The sequence below is a fragment of the Trachemys scripta genome, chromosome 2, assembly GCF_013100865.1.
Source record: "Trachemys scripta elegans isolate TJP31775 chromosome 2, CAS_Tse_1.0, whole genome shotgun sequence".
Classification (NCBI taxonomy): Eukaryota; Metazoa; Chordata; order Testudines; family Emydidae; genus Trachemys; species Trachemys scripta.
In genome coordinates, this window is record NC_048299.1 from 174,384,234 (window position 1) to 174,412,135 (window position 27,902).

The window sequence follows — 27,902 nt, forward strand, 5'->3', positions numbered from 1 at the left end:
TCATAAGTTTAATTAATGCATTATTTATTTATTTTTTAAACAAGCATCAGCATGGAAGCATGTCCTCTGGAATGGTGGCTGAAGCATGAAGGGGCATACAAATGTTTAGCATATCTGGCATGTAAATACTTGGCAAACGCTGGCGAACGCCCATTCTCACTTTCAGGTGACATTGTAAATAAAAAGCAGTCAGCAGAATCTCCCATAAATGTAAACAAACTTGTTTGTTTGAGCGATTGGCTGAAGTAGGACTGAGTGGACTTGTTTTACATTGTTTTATTTTTAAATGTAGGGTTTTTTGTACCTAATTCTACATTTGTAAGTTCAGCTTTCATGATAAAGAGATTGCACTACAGTATTTGCAGTAGGTGAATTGAAATATACTATTTTTTTTTTTTTTTACAGTGCAAATATTTGTAATCAAAAATATAAAGTGAGCACTGGTGGCACCTTAAAGACTAACAGATTTATTGAAGTGAGGTTTTTACCCAGGAAAGCTTATGCCCAAATAAATCTGTTAGGCTTTAAGGTGCCACCAGACTCCTTGTTGTTTTTGTAGATACAGACTAACAAGGCTACCCCCTGATACTTGACAAAGTGAGCACTGTACACTTTGTATTCTGTTCTAATTGAAATAAATATATTTGAAAATGTAGAAAACATCCAAAAATATTTAAATAAATGATATTCTATTAAAAAAATCAATTAATCAGTTAAAAATTGCTTGACAGCCATAGTTTAAAGTCCAGTTACCATTCTAATGCAGGTTGACACAAATCATGAGCAAAAAGTTAATTGTCTAGTAGCTAAGCAATATTTATCATTCACCATTTTTTGAATACTAAAAATGCACAATTAAAATGAAAATATTGCTTAAATTAGTTAGTGTACCTTCCTAGCTCACCAGATATACCAAATCTAGTATAAAGGCTTATTTAGTTGTAAATCAATAAGTATATGGACTAATGAGAATGCACCTTCCTTTAGAAAAGAAAAATACAAATGGAAAAAGATTACCAATTACTTAAACCACCTTGACTTAAAACAATCAAGCCTGATGTTAATTTACAATTTGGTTATCAGTGTTAGCCAGATTTCTTGTGATACAGGGATTTAGATTCTATCACTTGTCTACAGAACCAACTAGCTACTTGGGGATAACCACTTAGGTTGCAAGTTCTTGGTTTTGGACTTCAGGCTGGTGCAGTACACTATTCTTACACTTCAAAGATGTAACTAAAGACAATGAAGAGGATAGCTTGTGTTGTGTATTTGTTTATGTGAATACACCGAAGCAGAGGTAGTGATCATGTTTTACAAATGCAAATGTTTCAATGTTAAGAGTAGGGAAGATCATTTTCTAGATCAGGGATGACTATACTTTCACTTCAGGTACCTACCTATGCTCTTAATAGGGGAAGATACTTATGTTAAATTAAATGTTTGTTGCTGCATAAAGCCTCATCTTTGGATACTTTTGTCAGTCTATTAGTAAAAGATTTGTGCCCAGAAGCTGAGAAGTATTTGTATAAAATATTTAGGCCAAGAGATATTCATAACTTAGTGCTTGGGGCCCTCAATCTTTGTGCCAATGATTTAGACACACTGGAACAGAGGGAAAATAATTTTGTATTGCTAATGAGGCCAATTCAATCAAGGTAGATGTGGCCCATTCCCAGCAGTTGACCACTGTTGACACTCACACCTTCTTGTCAACTGTTGGGAATGGGCCACATCCACCTTGATTGAATTGGCCTCGTTAGCACTAACCCCCCCCACACTTGGAAAAGATGGGTGTTGCCTTACAAGTGCTGTGTACCTGCTTACTGTATTTTCCACTTCATGCATCTGATGAAGTGGGTTATAGCCCACAAAAACTTATGCCCAAATAAATTTGTTAGTCTCTAAAGTGCTAGAAGGACTCCTCATTTTTACTGAAAAAGCTGACAACTTTTATTTGAAGTCAAACAATTCAAGAATTTTTTGGATCACACCAACTTTATGGGAACTACCAGTTAATTGAAAGGTTAGGTATTGGCCCAGCTCTAATTTCTTGAACCATGTTAACAAGAGCATAGCTTTCTCTCTAATGCTAATTCTTTTAAGTTTTTTAAACTGTTTATAGTTACAGTATCATGTTAAGAAGTGAATAGGCTGTAGTTACTAGTTCCCATAAAACTAAAAGGGTGAATTACCCACTCACTCCAACCATTCATCACTAGTGACATTTTCTCCAGAAAGTTTAACAAGGAACAACCTGCAAGAGGGCAGCTAAAAGGAACCAAGTTCCATACAAGAGCCTGAAGTACTTCTACTCCCATACAAACTCTAGTAACTTCTCTCTCCAGTGCAGGAAAAAACCATTTGGACTCCCAAATGCTAGACACCTAAAGAAACAGACCATGACAAGCAAACCTGCTAAGCAGAAAACCTACTCTTCTGCGACACTACAAATGTGCATCATCAAGTTTGTTTGGCAAAATACAATTTAACATAAGAGGACACCCTTTCTGGATAAACTTCCACAAAATACCAGAGCAGAACTTTGTAGGCAATTTTAGATGCCTGACATGGCAGCTTATTTGGTGGCCACAGACATTACAATATGCAGAACCTGATTACAGTTCTCATGGTCAGACAACCATGACAGATTTACCATTCAAGTATCGTGAGCGCTTAAGCTTAAATAATGATAAAGCACTCCACACCCTTAAGGATAGTAGAGCTACTCTGCACTCCTTGGTTCTCAAAACTCCAAGTATTAAAAGGAAATCACTCAGATACCAAGGTCTGGAATATATTTGCCAATGACTGATGAAGCTTTTTGAATTCATCAAAATGAATTTTCCTTGAAAAGAAATGTGACCCTGTCTTTGGAGGAGTGATATGTGCATTATTGATTCAGTCCCACAGATCTAGCTCCAAGCATTTACATCATACTCATCACTGTAGTCTGTGAACCTGATTTACTCCCCTCACAGCTGGGACTGACAACAGTGCAAAGACATACCCTGCTAATATAATCGAGCATCTAGCAACAGAAGATGTACTAGTCTGCAGCAAGGCAGGCCAAAGCCTGACAGCTAGTCTGTGGCAGGCAATGATTTGTTCAGTATCTTCAGCCAGTGACAACTGCTACTTCATCTTAAGTAGCAGAAAATGTAGAGGCAGCTCTGAACAACTCTTCAGAGAAGTCTCTTAAGTTCTGCCTTAGCTTTCAAGAGAGACTGTAGTTCTCCTATCCACCCTAACCATAGTGGTCTTTTGGATATTAACAGCTTAAAATAAAAGCAAACAGAAGTACAGTGCTTGGTTCAGGCCTGGCCATTCTAAAGTATTTAGAAATGGCCACTACGATTTGCTATACATATTAAAATTCCATGAAGTTACTTTCACCTACTACACTATTTTGAGCTGGAATATCATTGTTTCATTTGCTCTAAGATGACATTAATAGGTTCAAGTAATAAGGTTTCTGGGATTATCAATTTAAACTGTGTTCAGGTAGAGGCCAAATATGGAAAGATTTTAGCTTCAATAGGGTAAGTAGTGCTAAATGAAGCCTTCAAAATTGAAGAGTGATATAGCTGATGACTAGTGGCTCCTCTTTAAATGTCTACACACTAGTATAAAAAAGGATTTCTGTTAAATGCTTCAGTTGGACTGATGAAATTCAAAGTTTAAATTTAAATCTTGAAAGCAGCTTCTTTAGGTCAAACAGTATCTTATTTTTCAGTTTCTAGTCACAGAAACCTTGTATTTCCTCTGAATGTTTCTATAAGAAAAATTAAGGACCCTGTGACTACTGAGGTGTTTTAGGCAATATCACTTGAAAGCAAAAGGTAGCGACAACATGAAAAAAGCTTCCTCCAGTTCGCTCAAGAGAAGAGTCTGATCCAAAAAGATTTTGAGCACCATTAACCTGAATGGCAGTTACAAATGGTCAGTACCTCTTAGATCAGTCCCAAAATATGCAGGTTTAGGAAAAACAATGGGCAATATGCTAACTACAAAATAATGGGTTAAATTATGTATGACATGGCAGGATTTCTCACAACAAAGCTAATAAGCAGACTTCCAAATACTATCAATAATGCAGGAAGACATCTGATTTAAAGTCCTTTATTAACCTGAATATAAAAAGACAGAAGTTGTCTATGATATAGGACAGAGTTCTTGCTTCATGTGGAAACAAAATTTCTTTACAAAGTGAAAAAATAAATACCTCTTGGAGTAAGGTTTATATGCTAATATGTGCGATAAAAAAGTAGAGTTTTAATATTTTGACAAAAGTCTGTGCAAAGAAACAAATGCATACACACACATTACTGCTACATTAAGGCAATATGAAAAGTATACTCAGAAAATCTCAGTAAAGTGACAGTGTAGTTTTCTAGCTTTAATTTAGCTAGTATTGCACCCAAATATGGTCTTCTAGTTTCCTCTAAATCATGGAGAATACACTAGTTGACCAAAGTCCAAAATGCCCAAATGGGGGTGGAAGATAAAAAGTTTTAGCAAGAAAGATAACCAAGCAACTCAAAAGTTAAACTTATGAAAGCACTTAAATTATACAAAGTTTACACTATTTTAGGCCAAAATGGATTTGATAGTTCAAGCAAAATCAGCCTCCACAGCTAAGGCAGATTTACAGGCTGACAGTTGAATCTGGTGACTGTTACACAACTTACATCCTTCCCAAGTGGAAATGGTTTTCCCTTTTGATTTGCAAGCAAAGCCCCAGAACATTTCCTCAGTGGAGCATCATTACCAAGCAGGAGAGACTTTCCTGACAAACCTCTCAACATCCAGAAATTAAAATTTGCTGCAAAAAAAAAAAAAAACTTCCAAAATTATCACTGTCATATGAATTAAGCTTTGATTAGATTGCTGATTTAAATGCAACTGCTTGCTTAAAGCCTTGCAACCTCAGGTTTTAAAAAATACTGATTTTTAAAATAGTTTCCCCTCACTTTAGAACAATTTCTAAACACAGAAACCATAAACATCACACTAAAACTGACATACAAATTTGTAAAAAACTAGTTTTGCTATTAAAAATAATGGAGTGATCACACTAAAGGAACAAAATAAAAAGAAACGTAAAACCAATTATAAAATGTGTAAAACTACATATTGAATTATCCCTGCTGGGTATATCAAATAGATTTTACACCACATTCCCCAGAATTACCTAGCTTTTGGCAATATTGCCACATTGCAAGCTCATGCATCTAGAAGACCTTTTTCCTCCTTTAGATGACATGAATTTTTTTTAGAGTTCTGTTTTCACAAGATGTCCCAAAACCTCTTCTTGGGCATGCTGAACAGATAATATTGACCCCTCTCCGACCCAGAGATGTAGTGGGGTTTTTGCTTCTCATTGCAGGCAGGAGCTGGAGTGATTGCCTTTTTCACAATCAATGGCTGTAGTTCATCTTAGTGCAGTTTGTAAAAAGTACATGATGCTTTAGAAGTGTACACAGATCATATCACTGTCAGATTGAGCAGACTGGTGTGGGTTGGCAAATACACATGCTGGACATGCTCTACCCGAGACCTGCAAACTGGGCATGACTGGAGAGAAGAAAGAAAAAGTATTAGGGAACACTCCATCACAATTTTCTGAGACCCTATATGTCTCATGAGCACAAAGTCATCACCTTAATGAATAAACATTGTTGGTGAGACTGAAGTATTCAGGTCAGTTGTCTCCATATTTCTAACATGACACCACAAGAAACTTTTATGCCACTAGTTCCTAACTTCTCTGCAAAAAATCCATTAATTTTCATCAAAAGGAATGACTACATACTATACCAGACCTGAAGATCTCTGTGCAAGCTCAAAAACTTTTCACCAACAGAAACTAGTATAATAAATTACCTCACCTACATTGTCTTTCTTCACACTACAGCCCCATCTATTTAGCTTATCATCTAAACATAACATTCTTGTGAACTAAGACATTATGCAAATTGAGTACCAATCAAACTTTGCTGAGTATATTGGTCAAGATCAGTTAATTATACTAGTAAAAAAATAAACTGTAAAGTGAAATCAGCTGTTAAACACATTAGTGTGGAATGTCCCAAGTGACACTGCAATTACCTGCAACTGGGCAGCACAGGTCTCACAGCATACTGTGTGGCCACAAGGACAAAAGGTTGAATTTATTTCTTCCTCACAACACACCATACATAGCATAGACTCCTTCAGCTTCCGCAACTTCTCTTGAAGAGCTTTTGTTTGCTGGCAGCTGAGACCCTCACAGCTGTCACAGTTCATATTACTTTCTGAAGACTTAAGGGGAGAATTTGGTGGTGTTTGGTCACTTCTTGAAACAAGATCCACAATGCCAGCATTGTAAAGAGTCCTCCTCGCATGATCATAAACCTCCTTTGATGTTCGTTTAATGTCAAAGACATACTTTTTGCCAAGATTAATGTTTTCATTCAGGAACAAGGATGCTAGATGGCCCTTTAAATCTCGACTGTACTGCATCATGACAGCGCTAGTAACAGTGTCACACCTACAAGACAAACCCATGAGACAAGTGAAAAAATTGATTAGTTAATACTGAAACCTCAATGATCTTATTTGTTCCCTGAGCTCAGACACCCCGAAGGATGAAAGATCATCCTTAGCATGTTTAGCCTACTTAATTTTGTTTCTATATATAACAATTGTGTTTGCAAAGATTTTTAAAAACAGAATTAGAGGAATGAAGCTACAGATTTTGATGTTTTCAATAAATTATAAACATATATGCTAGAAATGAAAACAAGTGCTAGAAATGAAATGAGGTATCAGTTTTCATTCTGAGGAAGTGCTATTTATATTGTGATAGTGCAGAGAAATATCTTGTTTGCTTATCTTGAATTGTATATTCCCACCCTAGAAAACCACAGCAATTAGAATCTATCCAGCTCTTGGATGTAACAGAAGCAGAGTAGAACTATGTCTGAATTTTGTTTCATACCACTGCTGCTGTTCCTGGTGTTGTGTGCGCAGGAGTAGCAGCAAAAATATGATAGAATTTTGCAGGGGAGTATCTCAAATGCAAGGTAGTGTGAGGAAGTGTCAAAGTTTAAATCCTTGACTCAACTGCTGTTGAAAAGGTAGGAAGAGTGATTTACTCCACTAGCAATACAAACCTGTAAAATGCATGTGTCTCTGTTATTGCTCTGTACAGTCCACTTGCTGCTCTGGTACTGATCATCTTAAACAAGAGAACTACGCTATTACCAGACTCGTTGGTGACAGTCAGATACACATTCTTCCCAGACTGGGTTGCCATTTGAACAACAGGATAAGCAATCCTAAATGTGAATAGAAAATGATGAGTAATGAGTGTGTGGGGGCGATTATTCTCCCTCTAAAAACTAAGGCAATTTCTATGGCCACTCACATATTGTACTATGAGAAACATCCTTTAAGGCTACCCAGAAGAAATTAACAGCTACATTTGCAAACAAAGAGGCCTTTCCAATCTTCTATAATGTTAGATTGAAAATGCTGCACTGAACAAGTACAGGACAGCTATACCACTAATATAGTACCCATGGAAGCACATAACTTATTTGTATAGCCCCAAACTCAGTGTTTTACATCATCAATGGTCTCCTGATGAAAAGGCTATCAGAAGTGGATAAATCCCCAGTCACTGCATGGTCCGGCAGTTCTTGCATGGTCCAAACCAGAACAAAGATATAAAAGATTTTAACACTTTCTTTAGAACGGTTTTGATTATATAGATTATAGAACCAAAGTATAGCTCACAGAAAAGTCAGAAGATTAGATTCTTTCGCCCCAGGAACTTACCTGTTAATGGGGCTGAAGTCATCTTTACAGATGGAGATGCCCTCAGGCCCAACACCAATAAGAAGTTTCTGCCCTTCACTGTCTCTCACTGAGTGCCACTCTACCCCATAGTTCTCCAGTGTTGACACAATCTGCAGAACCTGGTACTCTGCTGAAGCCTGGCTCAGCCCTTCTAGTTCCTTGTGCTTTGCAGTAATACTGTGGATAAAAAAGATGGATGATAGGTGAACCATTCAGCCATATGCAGTAATCTACAGCAACATCTCATTTTAAACAAGATTCTAAATGATCAAGTTAGGTGGTGCTTATATAAAAGTACTAAATTACTTGGTCTGTTTAGTTATAGCTGGCTACATGTTTCTGATCATTAAAGTGACAACTAATTAAATATTCTTAGACTATTTAAAAGGATGTATTGTATTTACTTGGCAAACAATTTTATATATATAAAGAAAAAGCTGCATGCTATTTTAGAAACTGTATCCCTTGTGTAGAAAGGCTTTCAGACCAAAAAGTTCCTAGCAGTAAAAAAATTCACATGCATGCAAATACAACATTTAGAATTTTTCTCCTTGATGTTCAGATTTTACACTACAAAAATGTGTGCGCACACGTGCAGGGTGTAGTCTTGGGCTTGTTTATAACACAATCTAAGGGTATTAAAATTGTGCCTTTAGACAAATGTAGTCTTCTATATGAAATTCTTGAACTTGATTATATACAGTGACTCCTCACTTAACGCTGTAGTTATGTTCCTGAAAAATGCAACTTTAAGTGAAACTATGTTAAGTGAATCCAATTTCCCCATAAGAATGAATGTAAATGGGGGGGGGGGGGGGGTTAGGTTCCAGGAAATTTTTTTTTTTGCTGTACAGTACACGTAAACTATCAGCCAACATTACGCACGTTCTCTTTGGGATGTTGATTTTACTTGCATATCCATCAAAAAGCAATAGTTTTGTCTCTCCCTTGAGCAGTGTCCTAACACGGTGTGGAGCTGGGCAAGGTAACTGGAATTATCCTGATCAGACTATTTAGCCTGCCTTTACTTCCGAATCAAGGAAAATTTAAACAGTTACCGCTTTTTATTTCCAAAAAAGGAAACGTACACTACCGTCTACAAATGCAGCAGATATATAGGGCCACTTTCATTAAAAACATTCTGCGTAAGGTTTGGTTTCCTTTCAAAGAATAGCTAACTAACACTAGCTTTGATTTTTTTTTTTTTTGCAACATCACTTACACTTAAATTTTAGCACCAAATAACCAAACATTATCATTTACTAATTTAAATTCTTAAACAACTTTTGTCACTGGTTGTTCGAGTAGTTACAGCAGTTACTTACCTGTCTAAGGTGGCAGTAGTGAGCTCCTTTGCACACAACTCTTCATAGCTGTACTTGGCAGTATTCTGGTTATAATCCCCAAACTTCATGTGAGCCAACAACGCACTAAGTTCAATGGCATGCTCTGAAGAACACTGAAGATTACCAGCCAAAAGATCCTCCCTTATATGCAAGAAAAACATATGCCTGCAAGAGAATCACTTTTTATTTTTAAAAAGTTTGACTAGCGTAGAATTTAATAATTGTTTGAGAATGGTCACTGAGCATATTAAATACCAAATAGTTCTGGCATCAGAGTTAGAAAACTGACTTGGTTTTGTTAACGATTATGCTATCTTTTCAAAAGCCAGCCTACATTAAAAAATGAGTCTTTCAGCAGCTTCATTTAAATATTGAACTGTCCAACAAATCCAAAAAGAGCAAAATACTTTAATATCTTAAGGCCATTAAAAAAATTCTCACTATCAGTGAATATCTGAAATGTTACATTCATCAAGTCAGAATTACAGATTAAAGAAACAAAGCACTCATATAGCATGTAAAAGACTACCAGGTAGTTATGTTGCTGCACTGTCATTTCTAAATAAATATGCCTTACTTCAGTATGCACTACTATCATTCATAGTTAAATGAAGTGAATATTGTAAAATATTAAGCATAAATCAGCACATTCTGTGAAATTACAGTTGAGAAATCTGTGGGAGATTTCCCTGTTTATTCAAAACAAACCGCTCTACTATAGTACTCCCAGAGAGGTGGTGTGATTTTCCCCAGCCTGAAAGAATCCAGTGAAAAATACTTGAAAAACCCACAAAAGTGCTGTGAAAACATATACTATGTTTACTTCGTAAGCATATTATTCAGCCAGTTATTGCTGTTCTGGGCTTAACTTCTGACCTTTACATTTGGATTTGTCATGTTGGCTAAACCGTTGAAAAAAACAGGATGGATAAAAAAATCAATTTTTTAAAACAATTCAGACTTACTTAAATCAATTTAAATTAAACCAATTTAAAATTGACAACCTATATTTAGACCTAAACTACTTATAAGCTATTAAAATAATTTACAGTACATGAAAAACTTCAAGCAGTACATATTTTCAGCTATTTTAAAAAGTCAAACCACTGAACTGGTGGCATTCACTCACTAAGCACCAAGAATCAGTTTGAAATGCTAAAACAGCTTTTGACAGTAGTCTCTTCTGCAGGTGCAGAGACTATTTTCTTCATGTCAGTTTCTTCAACCAGTTCAGTTCAATGACTGGTTTCTCAACTTTAAATAAACTAAAGGGGAATTGAAAAAAAAGTAGGAAAGCCTGTTTTAATATTCTGAATTATAAATAAAAATGAGGTGTGAAGATGAGATGTTCTAGTTCTAAAATCTTGAAGGGCCTGATGACCAGAAACCACCATTTCAATTCACTAACTACAGATACTTCCTTTGTTTAATAAAACAGTTTTAAATGCAAAACATGTTTGATAAACTTTATCTTATGTATCCAGCACACTGAAGGTAGTTTTATAGAATTAATAAAAACCAAAATTTTAAAAAAAATATTGGGTGTGTGTATGTGTGTAAGCAGAGTGAGGATGAGCTCTACCCTGACATCTGGTGGTGAATTGTGGAGAGTTGTGGAAAAGAACTTCAGGGGCTGATCTTGTTTGCATAGGCACACCCACCCTGTCTAGCATGAGCCCAAATGGTCACTCTGGCTGCTGTGGGATACCCAGTTTCTCTGTTATTGGGTCAGGAAGAAAAAAGTGTTGTTACCCTGATTATGTGAACCAAGGACAATGAAACTGTTTTAAGACAGAGGGACTCGCCATCAACTAAGTAGCACTCACTAGACAAGGGACATGGGTTCCAAAACCCAGTGCATTGAGAGAGGCTGGGAATAGTTATTTGTACCTGATGGTATGGGCCTGAAATACCAATTGCACCTCCTCCTCTCTCCCCCCCCTACTGTGGAATATCAGAGCTAATTTTAATTCCATTAGGAGTCTAGTTACAGGCTGCTGAGCTGAATTCACTTTGGGCCAATGGTGCACCAGCACTGAGGCTCCCCTACTACAAGCTGAAATCACGAAAGAGCTAAAATTACTAAGAGCTGAAATCACTGAGTGTTGGGGAGGCCCTGAAGATATGTTGCTGAGCAGCTGGTGGAGCAGAGCAGTTTGCGGGATGACTGGAGCAGCTTGCGGGACAGCTGGTGGAGCAGAGTGGCTGGCAAAGCAGCTCACTGTGAAGGCTGCAGCAGAACCCCATGGAGAGGCGGAGCAGTCGGCCTCTGATCACGTAAGGTGCCCCTTAACACTGCTGCACCCTCAGGCTGGGAGGTAAAACTCCGCAGATAAAGTTTTGAACTCTGGGACTGCACTGACCAGGGATTTCACTTTGGGTGATTTTTTGGGTTTACCCTAAGGGGAAAAGGACACTGCCAAACTTACTTGGGGGGAGGAGGGGAGAATGTCTTTTGCTGATGATCTGTGTTATGAATCCTGTTTGTGGTGTTTCCCCAACATAATGCCGCATTGTTTCCCTCCCTTATTAAAAGGATTTTGCTACACTCAGACTTTGTGCTTGTGAGAGGCAAATATTACCTTAGAGGCGCCTGGGGGGTGGTCTAATTGTCCCAGGTCACTGGTGGGGGCTCGAGCCGGTTTTGCATTGTGTTATTGAACAGAACCCCTAGATACTGAACCTAGCCCTTGTTGCTGCCAACTCAGACGGGCAGAAGGGGTACATGTGCATTTAATTTAGTTTTCCATCCACATATAGCTTGAAAAAGTCTCATGTAAAAAAATTAATCAAGTAAATATGAAAATGCTTCACTCATTTTCTAACATAAAAATGGAAAAATTAAGAACCCGAACAAATGAATGTTATGCTCTGTAACTGCTTAAATGTGTAGATACACTGTATCCTTGATAGCAAAAGTACATTTTAGCATAAAGGTTACATTTCATTTCAAATCAACATGTTTTAAGGGTTACCAACCAATGAGAATCAATCTTACTTCAGGAAACTAACTACAGAGTACAAATGCAAAACAAGATTAAGAGTCACTGTTTCCTGCTTGCCAATTTAAATCAGTTAAAACTGGTGATGTAAATCAATCAATGTGATCATGGACTAATCTGCCATATTTTGGGTGTTAAAGCAGAGACTCATCCTGAAGTAAGATGCTGAGCCACTCCAAAGTCTGAAACAGGGACTGAAGTGATCATTGTAGTTACATCTCAACAGTGACAATCATGCTGAAAGTCTTGGGGCTTGTCTACACTTGAAACTCTACAGCTGCACCACTGTTGCGCTTCAGTGTAGACACCTATGCCAACAGGAGTTCTCCTGTCAGGGTATGTAATCCAGCTCCCCAAGAGGCAGTAGCTAGGTCAACGAAAGAATTCTATCAACCTAATGCTGCGTAAGCAGACCTACCCTCTAGTGTAGCCATGCTGCTGAGGGGATTTTTCATATCCCTGAGCAATGTAGTTGGGTCGACCTAACTTTTCAGTGTAGACCAGGCCTTAAGATATGTCTACACTTACAACACTATGCCACTGTAGCACTTCAGCGTATATACTCACTACAGTGACATAAAGGGGTCTCCTGTTGCTGTAGTTAATCCACTTCACTGAGAGGGGTAGCTAGGTGAACTGAAGACTTCTTCCACCCATCTAGCATGGTCTGCACAGGGACTAGGCTGGCTTAACTACATCACTCACAGGTCTGGATTTTTTATACCCCTGAGCGACATTGCTGGGTTGATTTAATTTTACAGTGTAGACCAGACCTTATTTGGGAATCTATAGTCTGCTCTTCCATTTCAATAGTGAAAGTTTTATGCAATGGCATATTTGATCTTTAAGAATTAAATATTTTCTGCATTTTGAGATGAACATAAAACCTATCTAATCTTGCTAAACAATTTTTGACTATGTTTATTTTAGACCATTTATTTTAGAAGAATTATCCATTTTCATTACTTCAGATAATTTGTTCACCAGTTCCCTACCTTTTTAACTTTAGACATGCTGAGTCAGGTAAGTTTTTACATTTGGTAATCATTACACATTTGCCACCCAACTTGCTGCACGGAGCAGCAGATTTCACATTTGCTACAGTTAGAATGAGAAAGTTATCTAATGAATAAAATATCGTAAAGACTAAAAATAATGTGAGCTAGCCAAGACCTGAGTGGTGATGAATTGCAACCTGAGTTGCAGCTCTCTTCCTCCTCCGACCCCCCTCAACAAGCGGGGACGGAGAAGAGAAGAGATGCTTAGGTCTTCAATCTGACTGTACCATCACACATCAGAGTGAGAATTGATATACCAAATATAAAAACTAACCAAAATAAATGTTTTATAAAGCAATCCTTATGCATCATGAAAGAAAAAACAAAAATTAATTCATTTTATTTTTGCTTTACAGTTTACCTCTAACAAAAAAACTGAAGCATTATAAAAAATTGCAAGATGTTTAACTGTATGGGTTATATCAAATTGAAATTTTAGCCACATGCATGCAATCTGACAATATATTTAATTTTTTAAGAGAAATTAATGCAGGTTATCTAAATTAAACTACTCAGACTTGCTCTGGCCAAGACAGCTATCAGTAATCATTTGTTCAACTTTGCCCCCCAGATTAGAAAAATGAAAAGCCTGTTCATACATTTCTGCATACTACTACTGCTCTTTGAACATACTTTGATTTATGTATCAGATACATTTAAAGGGATACCGCAAACTTGAAAACATCTGCCTGAAAAAATTTACTCCTACTATAGTTGCAAGTGACAAGATTACAACTGAAAAAAGCAAAAAAAAATTTCAGTGTGCTTTCAGCAGTTGACAGCACTTTGATTATACAGGAAAAACAGCAAGACAATCTCTACATGGTGTCAAGTATCAGAGGGGTAGCCGTGTTAGTCTGAATCTGTAAAAAGCAACAGAGGGTCCTGTGGCACCTTTGAGACTAACAGAAGTACTGGGAGCATAAGCTTTCGTGGGTAAGAACCTCACTTCGTCCGATGCAAGAAGTGAGGTTCTTACCCACGAAAGCTTATGCTCCCAGTACTTCTGTTAGTCTCAAAGGTGCCACAGGACCCTCTGTTGCTTTTTACAATCTCTACAGTTACTGAAAAGGCCCTACAGACATTAACAGGGAGCTGAAAAAGCTACAAGATTTCTCCAGCAGATAGAAATGAATTACAGAAGCAACTACAAGAGAGGCAACTGTTCTAGAACCACCTCCACTTTCTCTTGCTAAAGACCTATCAAGCCTAAAAAGTGAAGATGCAGGGAAGATACAGAATTCCAGTGTGACCTTGGGCAAGTCACTTAGCCTCTGTGCCTCAGTTCATCATCTATAAAATGGAGATAACAGTAGTTCCCTAGCTTACAGAGGTGTTGTGAGGTGTTCAGATACCATGGTAATGGGGGCCAGATAAATACTTCAGATAGAAGCCCACTGTAGCTTTTTCACCTTTATTTTTATAGAAGGACACTTGAATGGAGCAGAAAGGAAGCAAAATTGGATGGAAAAATTTCTAAAGGCTTTAATTAATCAGTGGTTACAGAGCACTCGAAGTTTAAAATGCTAATTATTTTGAACAGTGTTCTCTTCATACAACCTGTTTCCGTTCACATTCCCCAAAGTCATTTTCATCAGTCAATTTTAATCAATATCTAGGTTCCAGTTGCCTGATACACATGCAACAACCAGAACCACAGAATCTGGTGAAGTCAGCTGATACTACCCAGGACAGATCACCAAATTAAAATGTTGGTGTGTTAATTAACATGAAGAGTTGTGAACTAGAAGAGCTGTTTTTTTCCTGGACATATTCAGGGTAAAACTGGAATGTCCCCTTCTGGGAACCTGACTTAACAGCTAGACTCTTAATTCTGCAAAGTTCATCTGCAGGGCTGAATGGACTGCCTGTAGCATTCTTGAGCCATATTATTGAGATTAACTACCAGGAGGCATTTAGCCAAATTTCTGCAAACTACAGTAGTTTTGGAGTTTGAGCACACAGCTTTTATTGGATCTCCAAAAGCCAGTGAATAGCTGCCTTCTCAATATCCCAAGACTCCTTCAAGAATTCCCTGGATAGGCATTCTCAGGTGGCTCTCTAAGGTAAAAAGGTGCTCAATTCTTCAGATCAATGCATTCATTTCTAGGACATTCTGTTCAACAAGGCAGAGATTCAGCACATTCAGAAAACTGACTGGAAAGTCAAGATAAAAATGAAGTGGCAGTCCCAAGGAGCATTCCTGTAATAGTTCAATAATTCAAAAACCGAAGCCTTCTTTAAGTTGGTTTCTATTCAGTTTTTTAAACAAACTGCACCGATTGCCATAAACTATTTCAGTTCAACCAGTTTATTAAAACTGAATTAAACAGTCATTGACAGTTTCATGGCTACATTATATTTTAACATTTTAGTTATGCAAGGATACATTAACACTTAGAAACATGCTGGAAAAACACTACTTTAGTCTCAGAATTGCTACAAAAAAGTCAGTACTTCAGGAGTTCTAAGATTCCTGCTTCTCTTGTATCATGTGACTGATTCAAACAAGTAGCTCTTTAATTTATTTTTCTGAACCAGTTGTACAGTTTCACTTCAACCTTAAAACCTCTATAAAAACCACAGCAAATCTTCACAATGCAAAATTTCACTCTTAAATGAAGTTTTACCATGGTTTGTGTTAATCATAATATCTCCCAGACATTGGCACACTTCCAACATTAGTAAGCCTGTGAAAAACAACAACTCTGAAATCACTTGTATACAGAAAAACTGCTTTCCAGTGCAGTAACAGAAAGTCACCCATACCTTCCTTTGAGGGCTGCCATCTTGGATTCACATAAGGCTGTAACACTAATAGGAAAATATTGAAGTTAAAGAGTTTAATCTTTTACTATTCTGCAGTGCAGAACAAATCCTCCTATCAAGTTTAGCTGTAGTATTCCTGCATGACAATCGTTCAAAATTTCTTGCCTCCAGTGTAATGCACCCAAGATTATATAGTTTTAGGATATTAAAGCTTGTCTTCCGTTTTGAGTATGAATATTTTTGTTTGAGAATGAAGCCAGGTGCTCCAGGATATTTCTGGATATAAGGTAGACTACCTCAAAATATAGTCTACAGAATTATTGTCAGAATTGCAAAGTAAAGGTTTGTCCATACAGGATAACTCACAAAAGTTAAGAGAATGAACTGAAGGTGAAGTTAAGGTGCACACATTAAAGTGCATTACACCCCAAAGTGGATGCTCTCATTTAGAAGTAAAATGGCCTTAGTTTGCTGTAGCTTGATCCTTGGAATTAAGGCTACTTTACTTCTGAATGCAAGGATCCACACAGGGATTTAATGCACTAATATATGTGCATTAACTTTACACCTTTAGTTAGAATGCCTACTCTCATGTAGAGAAGCCCTTAGTCTTCAATTTGACATTTCTAGCTAATTGTAGCCCAGACAGGACTCAGGATTCCCAAAGCTTTTTTGGGCAAATAAAGCATTTCAGGCAGATGGAACAACAGTACCAAGTGGCTTCTGGCCAAGCACCTATGACATTAAAATTAGTTTATTTTAATCTTCTCTTTTATACTGCCCTAATCTTTTTCATATTTTTATTGATGTTTTAGCAGCATACACAAACCCTTAGGGTATGTCTACACTACGAAATTAGGTCGACTTTATAGAAGTCGATTTTTAGAAATCGACTGCGTATGTCCACACTAAGTGCATTAAATCGGCACAGTGCGTCCTCACTACCGTGGCTAGCATCAACTTATGGAACAGTGTACTGTGGGTAGCTATCCCCCAGTTCCCGCGGTCTCCGCTGCCCATTGGAATTCTGGGTTGAGCTCTCAATGCCTGATGGGGCAAAAACATTTTCATGGGTGGTTTTGGGTACATGTCGTCAGTTGCCCCTCCCTCCATGAAAGCGACAGCAGACAATCGTTTCGCGCCAGACACTAGGGCGATTAGAAGAGCATAGCAAGGCGCACTGCGCATCAGAGAGGGTTTGAAAACCAGTTTCATGACTGGCCAGACTTCGGTGTGACAGTTGTGTGTTTCTCCTTGATGCAAACCCATCCCCTTTGTTGATTTTAATTCCCTGTAAGCCAACCACCCTCCCCCCTTCGAAATAAAGTAACTATCAATTTGAAACATGCATTCTTTATTAATTAAAAAAAGATAATGGACAAGGTAGCCCGGGTGGGGTGAGGGAGGAGGGAAGGACAAGGCCACATTGCTTATTGTAGCCACACTAAAAATCAAACTCTTTGAATGACAGACTTCTGTTGCTTGGGCCATCCTCGAGTGGAGTGGCTGGGTGCCTCACCCCCACATTCTTGGGCATCCGGGTGAGGAGGCTACGGAACATGGGAAGGAGGGTAGGCAGTTATACAAAGGATGCAGCGGGGGTCTGTGCTCTTGTTGGCTTTCCTGCAGCTCCAACAGATGCTTCATCATGTCCGTTTGCTCCCCCAGTAGCCTCAGCATCGCGTCCTGCCTCCGCTCTTCGCGCTCACTTAATTCTTTCCTAGTTTCTGCCACTGAATGTCTCCATGCATTAAGCTGTGCCCTATCAGGGCAGGAGGACTGCATGAGCTTTGAAAACAGGTAATCGAGAGTGCGTTTTTTTTCTCTTTCTAATCTGCGATAACCTCAGGGATGGAGGTGATAGAGGGAGTGTAGAAACATTCTACGCTCTGCGATTCTGGGGGACTGCATGGTCACCTGTGCTGCCAAGTTCGCCACACTGACCAAACAGGAAATGAAATTCAAAAGTTCCCAGGCTTTTTCCTGTTTACCTGGCTAGTGCATCGGAGTTCAAAGTGCTCTCCAGAGTGATCACAATGGAGCACTCTGCGAAAGCTCCCAGAGACCAATACCGTCAATTTGCATCCACAATACCCCAAACTTGACCCAACAAAGTCTATTTTAACATTACTCCCCTCGTCGGGGAGGAGTACAGAAGTTGATTTTAAGAGCCCTTTAGGTCAACAGAACAGGGTTGGTTGTGTAGACGCGTTCATTTTTAAATCGACCTAACCCCATAGTGTAGACCAGGCCTTAGAAAAAAATTTCAGAATCAAATGCATACTGGCTTAGATTTTTCTTTTTGATGGCCCTTATTTTTTTCAATGTAAAAAAGCAATATAACTGATGCAGAAAAGGTGGTCAACATAAGGATTTTTGTATGAATGGTCGATAGTATGAAAAAGTAATTTTAGGGGTACTGAAAACTACCAATCCTAATCACTAACACAAATCTACATGTTGTGCCTACTATTCCTCCCTTAATATGTGATTTATGCAGAGTCTCTGGAGTGACAGCTGTTGCAAACAGAAACAGGTACTTAGGAACCATAATTAAATTTAGACGTGGGCAAAATTCAGCAGCCCACAGAAAGTATAATTGTACCTATTCCAGATTTTAAGTCAGATTTGAAATTCTACTTTCCCTTCAAGAAAAAAGTTCACACTTAATATGCAAGTTCTGACTTCAAAATATTCCTTTTGCATACAAAGATAATTAAAAATCTTTTTAGTCTAGTAAGGTAAATATGGGAACAGTCCAACAGTGCTGTCTTAATCCCTTTCTTGTGCCATGCTCCGGCTGAATAGTGCCTACAAGGAAATGAGGCTGAGGTAGCAAAAAAAGAGCTGCAATCTCCACTCTGTGGTGGGAGAGGCAACAGATGACTAGTGTTTCCCAAAAACTAGGTGGCACAAGCAGGAACATGCATCTCTTGGAACCTCCAGTTGCTGTGCTCCTGGCAGAAATACTGCCAGTCCTTTGGCGGTAAACTGCTCCAGTACCTGGGGGCCCTCTCACGGATACTGAAATGTAATTTGTAGCTCCTTGCATGAGGTGAATTTGAACTATGAAGTCTAATTCTCTCAAAATGGAGTTATTCTGCTGAAAAATCACCACCTGAAAAGCTGAAAAAATAAGGCCCACCTACCCCAACAAGATGACCCAATATAAGTCACCTGATATGAGAAACTAAAATTCCGCACCTAGTGTACTCCTATTATATTTCCCAGTATCGCAATCCTAGTTTGCGCTCTGTAAAAGTAGGTGAAAGGTTACTAACAGCTATTCAACTCAACTTCAGATAAACAATTAGATGCATTCAACAAACAATGGCAGCAGTTAGCTTTTACTTGCTCTTATAAAATAAGAGCAACATATCTAAATCCAAGTCCATGGGCAACCAGTGTTACTATGTAAAATAAGCGAGAAACTGGCCAGTTCCTCACTCTACCCCCCCGCATCAAATGGGTAAAATAGCTATAAATTTACATCAACAAATCAGCCATTCTTACTAAAATTAGCCCATAGGTGCAACTAGGTAATGTGGCAATGAAGCAGTTCACTGTACTGGTCTTTAAACCAGAATGCTTATTTTGCATTTTCCTTCCTGAGTAACTATACATATATTTAAAAAATACACAAGTACACAAAACACTCCTCAATGGAATATGGAAATGCCATATTTTTGAACAAAACAGTTTTCAAGCAAGTAAAACAGAGCTATTTTAAATGCTAAGTCATTAGACTTTTCAGTGTAATATGTCAGTTTGACAAAAAGGTGCCAAGAGCTGTATATGAATATCTGATTTTCAACCCAGTCACACAAGTAAATTATATAACCTACTTTGTCTCAGCGTCGGGTTACTGAAATAACACCAATAAAGTTTATTTTAGTCAGGCATTATATTTCTCAGCTTTCTAGAAAACCTGTTTTAAACAGAAAGCTAACTTTAATAGAAGTGATGGCTTCTGGTCCATTAGGAAACAAAACTAATTTCAATCAATCTTTGCAGAAAGCTTTCTTAACAAAATTAAGTGTCCATATATTACATAATGGAAAAAAGATGTGGTCAGACAAATTACCCCAAAGGAATGGGGTTTGATTTGGAAGAGACCTCAGTAACACAATAAAATTTCTTTCAGATACTGTTCCAACAGTACCTCACATCAGTCAGGTTAAAAATATAAAAAGGAAATAAATGCTGGAGAAATTATGGTGAAAGATTTTATGCTTATCCAGTGGTCAATGTCCAGTCATTAGAGTACTGGGATGCAATCCATAACCAAATATCACGAAGTGTTGGATATTTATTACCAAAGACTTCTTTGGTAATCCCATTGGGGCTTCCTAGTGGAACTGATCACACAAAAGGAAGAGAAGAATTGGTCTCATCTGCTAATAGCCGCTCCACTATTGACAGCCTCATACTGGGAAAAAAAAAACAGACAACCACAGAGGAATGGTTCAAAAAAATATGGGAGGTTGTGGTTATGGAAAAATGAACACCAATTAACCCAACAAACAGAGGGCAGACTGATAATTAGATATTTGGTTACCTTTTATTCAATAATCAGACAAAATACACCCATCTTTTTTTTAAAATATTAACATTTGATAGACATGCCTTGTCTTAAATAGGCGTATATAGAGATTTCATTCAATTTAATAAAATCACTAGAAACAATACAGGTGTTGTGAAAATGCTTACTCTAATATGGTAACATTCTGTTTAATAGAAAGATTTGATGATTAAATTCCTGTCTCTTTATACAAAAGAGAACTGGTGTAACGATAGCTTGCTTGGTTTCTGATATTTACCAGGCAAGGATTCCTAAGCTTGTTTAAACCTTCCTAAATAAAGAGCTTAAAAAATAAAAATGAAGCTTGTTTTATGTTATTCAAAATAATCTTTACTTTAAAATTAATTTTAATGCTATACTTCATAAATAATGCACATTTTGTACATATGGGCTCAAGTTTTGAGTTTATCTTAACAGACTTCCTTCTGAAATGTACGGCTTTATTATTTTGTATTACTATTTACTGCAATTTGTCCCTTCACACAGTTTGGCAAACATTGCTTATTGTTATAAAGGTGACAAGTTCCTAGACTTCTTTGCTACTTGTACTTGTTTCACAAAGAAACCTTTTAACCACAAAAGCAGAACTTTCTGCCTCGAGACAAGAGTTCTAAGCCAATCAGAAACTGAATGTCTTCAGATCCTGGGCTGTGTTCCAATGCAGCAGTCACTGATTTGTTAGACATGCCTAGTAGCTATTAGGCGGGGGTTACTCGCAGTCAATGACCTAAAGTTACATTACCATTACTTTACCATAGGGAGCCATACAGCCGCCTCTGAAGCCTCTCAGTGCTAAAACAAGAACAAAAGAGCCACTCCTAGTCACTTTTGAGGTTTTGAAGTTTAACAAACCCATCTGAAAGTATAAAGCTAAAATTTCTTCTGAAGTCTGCCAATCATCTTGGATCACAACTTCAAACCCATTTGCTTCCCTACTCTAAAATCCCATTTGCCTTCTCTTACAGAGAACTGTTTTATAGCAAGTTCTTTGATACAGCAAACACCACTCCTTAAACCCGATTCCTTCGAATTAAATGGAGCAAGAACCCTGTTAAAGTGATCACTTGACAGCAAAGGCTATTCTAATGAACAAACTGCTTTAACAAAGCCTGGACCATCTGTTAAAATGTCTATTTACAAATGCAAAAAATAATTTGAAAACCACAAAAGATGGAAATGTCTTTTAAACTGTGTTAGAACATAAACTGGTAATGTTTCAGATAAAATGAAAAGGTATTCTCTTTCTCAAAGGAATTTATTTCCTGCTCAAAGGACACCTTTGAAGCCTCAAAGACTGGAAACGTATACATCATAGGTCTTTGAAATAGGCCTGCTCCTTTCTATAGGTCTGAGAAGACTTGCTTGTGAAATCTGAGTTGCCACAGCATATTTCAATAGCTCTATGCCTGCATTGGTCCATTTTACCTTTTATTTCACTGCATACAAGTTTAGACTGGTTAACTTTGCAGCCATAATTCACCACAACGAAGGATTTAGATTTAAAAAACCAGCAGCCAGCCAATAAACTGAAACCCACACTAGAGCACCAATAATAAAAGCAACTTTTCCCCCCACTCTTAAAAAGGAAGAAATAGTAGGCATAAGATACTTCATGCAACACCTCCACTTACTTAACTGATGGAAGCTGTTTCATGGCCCTAAAGGTTAGACAAATTAACACAATCTGTTATGCCCTGGAAAGCCCAGCAATGCAAAGAGAAATAAAGACTGCAGAAAATATTTAAGAGTCACACTATTTTCTACGTAGGCAAGAAAGAGGCTAGTATTCAGCAGTCAAAATAGCTTTCTGCATCTATTTTATAGACGTTGTTTTGAATACTTAACTGACATGAAAATTATAGACACTAAACTAAGCACTCAGACCATGACTACACAACAGCTATAGAGCCACAGTGCAGGCGCTTCCCTACACTGATGAAAGGCTTTTCTTGATGTACTTAATCCACCTGTCTAAGAAGTGATAGCTAAGTCAATGGAACCTTCCTACATCCACACCAGGGGTTAGGTCGACCTAACTATGATGCTCAGAGCACCAAATTTTTCACCGCCCTGAGCAATGAAGCAAGGTCAATCTAACTTCTAAGCACTGACCAGGCCTCTAAGTTGAATCATAAGTGTTAACATACAGAGATCTTTCTAATGAAACAGTAAAATTGTCTATTTGTTTTCTGTCTTTAAAACCATTCAAAAAAAGCGGTTTTCAAACTCTTTTTTGCAACTGTCACTCCGGCTCTTCAATATTGTAGTGTCTAGTAATTTACAGCTAACATGCTTTTGCAATTTAAAAAACAATTATGATATTTAGTTAATTTAAGGAAAATCCAGTGCTGTGATCTGCATATGTTATGGTGCTGAGGTGTGAAGAACAGTATGTAACGTGGTACAAGCTAGACCTCCTGGCCTTATCTACACTGCAGAAATTGTCATGTTAAATGGCCAAAACGGTGGTTGACACCAATAACATTTTTGCATACAAATCATCAACCATGGACAGGTATTTACATAACTGCTTTGAATAAGGCTGACTATCAAGTCATTCATCACTGTTATCTGCCTGGTTGCAATGATCAATGAAGAAACAAGGTGTTGCAGTTGTAATGGTACAAGTGATCCTCCAAACATGCCAGTACACCTGCTCACTATTCAGTGATAGCTCAGACAAGCTTCTGGCCTGCTCTCCCTCCTCAATGTCCTCCCCTTATTCCAGGCAGGCCTGAGAACAGCTATGGCATCTGCAGTTTGTGTGTGTAAATGTGTACCAGGCTGTAGCTCCTGGCCTTCACAGCCCACATGTTGTACTTTCTGCAGGACAGAAATATTGGAATTAACTGAATTAAACCAGAAATATGACTACAAGAAAAACAGACATTATGCAGTTCAAGGGTGCTGTTGTGCCGTGTATATCCAAAAGAGCATTGCTTAGTATGGCCTATACTGTTGCAGCTTGTACTATTGTAACCCTACCAGTTCAGTTAGTAGTTTACTTATTTAGCGCAGATGCAGCCTAAAAGACCTATTTACCTCAATATGTGAGTGCAAAAAAGTTTATGTTTGTGTAAATTACACAACAAAGATAGGTGGTCTCAAGCCTGGTCTAAACCTAAAATTTAGGCTGACCTAGCTACCCCAAGAGACGTAGTTAAGCCAACCTAAGTGCTGATATAGACTTCAATGAAAGAACTCTTCTGTTAACCTAGCTACTGCCTCTCAAGGGGGTGAATTAACGATAAATCAACAGAAAAATCCCTTCCATCACTGTAGCAAGCATCTACACTACTGTATAACAAGCGCACAGCTGCAGTGCCATAGCTGGGCCACTGTAACGTTTGGAGTGTAGACACGCCCTCAGTTACAACTAAATTTGTGCATTTTTATTATAAAGGAATATATTTTTTCCCGTCTTTTCAACCGGAGAAATATCAAGAACATCAAGTGAGTTCTTCCCTTGTTATAGAGGACTTCTTGGAGATTCTCAGGCTTTAGGCTGTGAGCTCTCACCTAACTGAATGTCCAGGAGTATTCTATCTTTATAGAAGAGTCCCTTGCTCTCAAATGTTCTTTGGCATTCAATATGTAAACTAAAGTACCACTCTCAAACGCCTTCCCCTCTCAACTGCTCTACTTTCAGTAAGTTGTCAAGCAGTTTCACTAAATCTCTGGATGACCAAGAATTTCCAAGATAGAAAGGTTCTGAATTTCTATTATAAAACAAATTAAAAAAAAAAAAATTTCAGGTCTTCATACATCATAAAGAGGGGGAAAGGACATGCCTAATATGTAGTTCTCCTGTGTAATAAGCATTCAGATCAGATCCTCAAACCACACTGTACAAATGAATTAGCTGAACATTTTTGGTAAAACAGTGAAATACCCGACAATCCTGGGATACTCGTGGTCATAAACTTGAATATCACATTAAGACTTGTTTTCAAATAGAGTTCATCAGTTTATGGCCCCCATCTAACACTAGAACTTGATGGCTGACAGAAATTAAATATACAAATGCTTTATGTTGCTAGTTCAAAAGGAAGAAAGTTATTGACCCGTTAAGTAAAGATGTGACATTTTCTAGTGTAAATTAAAATCAATAAGACTTCATTGCTATTTTTGCAGGAGTTTGGAACTCAAAAGGTTGGCAACTATGCATTTTTCTGAAATTTAATTTAATTTATATAAATTTAATTTATCATCAATTTAGTTATTGTGCTTTGTTAGTAGGTCTTCTACAGGAGAAGCAAAACAGCTGTTCCTTTTGTAGCTTGAGAGAGGACCTATAGCTGTTTGAAAATTATTGTAATATGACACTAGACTAAGAGGAGTTTAGCAAGTTTAGGCATTGTGGTAGAAACAACTTCCTGCACAAGCAGTTTAGAATGACCTGCAGTAACATGCTGGAAGAGAGGTTACTATCGGGCATGCAAACGTAATATAAATATCACATGCTACCTCCTGTATTTTTCTTTCACTTGTAGCATTAAATATGTATGGAATTAACGATGCTGTTCTTAGCTCTCATATTTAGCTACATATTATGAATAAGTTACAGTAGCACCCTTCCTCTTCAATCTCCAAAAAGACAGAACAATACATTTAAAGTCAGGTTAGGTTTTCACAGCAAGCCATACATACAGCTCAAAAGCAAGTAAGCTGAATATAAGTGGTACTAAATGATTGATACAGACAACATATAGCTACTTTACAGTATTAAATTACAGAATATGAAAACGTGAAATGAAGTTGACTCAAGATTGGATTAATTTTACCTTGTCTGTTCTTGCAAAATAAGATGTGGTTCTACAAAAAACTTGACACGCAGTTTCAATCGGTAAGGAGCTAGTCCATCCATCTGCTGGGAGATCCTATTTCTCAAATTCAGCCATAAACTCTCTCCTTTGCTGCCAGTGAACTGCAGTCCAAAGTAATCAACTTCTATAATCCCCAACCTTCTGCATACCTATAACAAAAATGGAAGTATTGTACAAGTGGCTCTACAACATAGCTAATACCAAAACCATCACACAAATACAGAAGTGTAGCTTTTTTAAAACTGCTCACACACATTACAAAACCTCAACACTCAAATAATAAAGTTATCTTACTGAATCACTTTTCAGTAAGAAGTCATCAAAACTAAGCAAAGCATTAAAGAAGCTGTTCAGATGGCAACCTACAGATATGTATATGAAATGGCAATAAAAACAGGAATTATCTCTCCAAACACACATCACAGGAGTTACCACTATTTTTCCCCCAAAACTTAGGCACCTAAGCAATTGTGACTTGATTCTCCATGATGCTGAGTTTGGAAAATAGATGACTAAGGGGAGATATGACAGATCTATAAAATCAGGAATGGTGAAGAGAAAGTAAATAAGTAAGTGTTATTTACCCCCAAAGAACCAGGTTACCCAATGAAATTAGTAGGCAGCAGGTTTAAAAACAAACAAAAGAAAGTATTTCTTCACACAAGACACAGTCAACCTGTGAAAGTCATTGCCAGGGGATATCATGAAGGCCAACAGGGTTCAACAAAGAATTAGTTAAGTTCACCAAGGATAGCTCTATCAATGGCTATTAGCCAAGATGGTCAGGGAAGCAATCCCATGCTCAGAGCCTAGGTGTCCCTAGCCTCTGATTGCCAGCTGCTAGAACTGGATAACAGGGAACCCACAGTGAACAGATCACTCAATAACTGCCCTGTTCTGTTCATGCTCTGTAGTGTCTGGCACTGGTCACTGCCTGCACAATAGGATACTGGGCTAGATGGATCATTGGTCTGACCCAGCACAGCCCATCTTATGAGCATCAGCAACTCCCAAGGAAGCCAAGGGCACTTCTAAAAACCAGGCCACTTGTTTAGGTGGCTAACACAGGCCGAGTGACCCAGGTCTGGCTATTTTGGGCAACGTGGAGTCAACTGAGCAGACAGCAGGGTGCAGCTGGGGCAGGCAGATCAGAGACACCAGGGTAGCCCCCTCCCGGCCACGTGTCTAATGCTTAGGGGAATGTTTGCGGTGCCACGCGGGGGGGACCCGAGCACAAGCCGGGGTCTGGCCTAGGGTGGGCTCCATGCGCGGGGGGTCCCGCCCCGCCCGCTCACCCCTGCGCCTGGGAAGGACGAATTCGCCGCAAGGGGAGGGGAGACGCGGAGGCCTCTCCCCACCCCGCGGGGTCCCTTCCCGGGGCAGACCGAACATCTGAGGGCGCCGCAGCCTCTGCGGCCAACATGGAGGAGGAACGGGGAGACGCGCCGCAGGAAAGCAGCAGAAGCACCAGCGGCTCCTCCTGCGCCCCCCCCCCCTCCCGCGCAGCAACCGCCCCGTCGCGAGCGGTGGGCGCGCCGGGGAGCGCTAGCTAAGGGCGCGCGAGCCCCGCGCGGGGCAGCCCCCCCGCCGCCGCCTCGCGCAGGGAGGGGCCGGGGTGCGGGCTTCGGGGTTAGTCGCGTTCTCCGCAACGGCTGCGGCTTCAAGGGCCGTTGGGGAGCCGCGCGGCTGCGAGCCCCCGGGGCGGCGACTCACCTGGTTGAGGCAGTCCTCGCCGTTGGCTTTGGCCTCCACCTCCACCTCCATCACCACCGCGTCCGGCCTGGTCACATAGCACAGCATGGCTGGGGCAGACATCCACCGTCAGCGCGGCCCCCGCCTCGGACACCGGAGCCGCTGCCGACCGAGCCACACACCCTGCCCAGTGCGCCGCGGTCCCCCCCGGCCACTCGTCCGTTCTAGCCTCCGGTGCCGCCTCTGCCCTGCCCTGCCCTGCACTCCCGTCGCGCTTCTTTAGTGCCTGCTGCGCTCCGACCGGCCGGCAGCGCGGGCGCCCTCCCCCATATATCCGCTCCGCTTCCCCGCCTCCGCCGCCGACCGGCAACACCCGGCCAATCACAACGCGTCTCTCATCGCTGCAGACAGTCGCTCTCGCCAATCAGAGTGAGGTTCTCTTGCGACCGCGGTGGGCACGGCGGCGGTTTGTTATTGCTGCTCCCTTCTGGGCCACGGGGGGGGCTTGCTGCGCCCTACGGGGCTGTGCCCCACGAGGGAGGGGAAGGAGCCGCCTGGCCCCGCCAATGACAGGCCCTGGAGGTTCTGAGTCTGCACACAGCCAGGCTGTCCTAAACCTCTTTAAGCAGGGAGCAGCCACGCTGAGGCTTGGGCTGCACTTAAACATTGGATCTGGTTGTATCAGAAGTTTACTCACACCTCTGTTAACCCAGCTGTGCCACCAACCCTCTCGTGTGGACGCAGCTGGCTCAATGGATGTGAGCGGCTCTCGCCAGAGCGAA

General features: G+C 39.4%; 1 protein-coding gene across 1 annotated transcript; it reads right to left on the bottom strand.

Moving 5' to 3' along the window:
- Positions 1-4,106: 4,106 nt before the first annotated feature.
- Positions 4,107-27,391, bottom strand: MYLIP (myosin regulatory light chain interacting protein). The gene is made up of 7 exons (XM_034762360.1): positions 27,142-27,391; positions 25,387-25,577; positions 9,171-9,356; positions 7,825-8,022; positions 7,158-7,322; positions 6,112-6,532; positions 4,107-5,577 (listed from the first exon to the last, which is right to left on the bottom strand). Exons 1-7 carry the CDS (start codon positions 27,241-27,243, stop codon positions 5,488-5,490), a joined length of 1,353 nt encoding a protein of 450 aa, XP_034618251.1. The 5' UTR covers positions 27,244-27,391; the 3' UTR covers positions 4,107-5,487.
- Between the last annotated feature and the right edge of the window lie 511 nt (positions 27,392-27,902).

What these genes read in the sequence shown, in the direction of transcription:
- MYLIP (XM_034762360.1), bottom strand. Translation starts at nt 27,243, where the DNA reads ATGTCTGCCCCAGCCATGCTGTGCTATGTGACCAGGCCGGACGCGGTG. An exon ending in ATTTTGCAAGAACAGACAAG is followed by an intron (nt 9,357 to 25,386) that starts GTAAAATTAATC and finishes ATTCTCTTGCAG; the next exon opens with GCATATGTTTTTCTTGCATA. An exon ending in CCTGTGCTGCCCAGTTGCAG is followed by an intron (nt 5,578 to 6,111) that starts GTAATTGCAGTG and finishes TCTTCTCTCCAG; the next exon opens with TCATGCCCAGTTTGCAGGTC.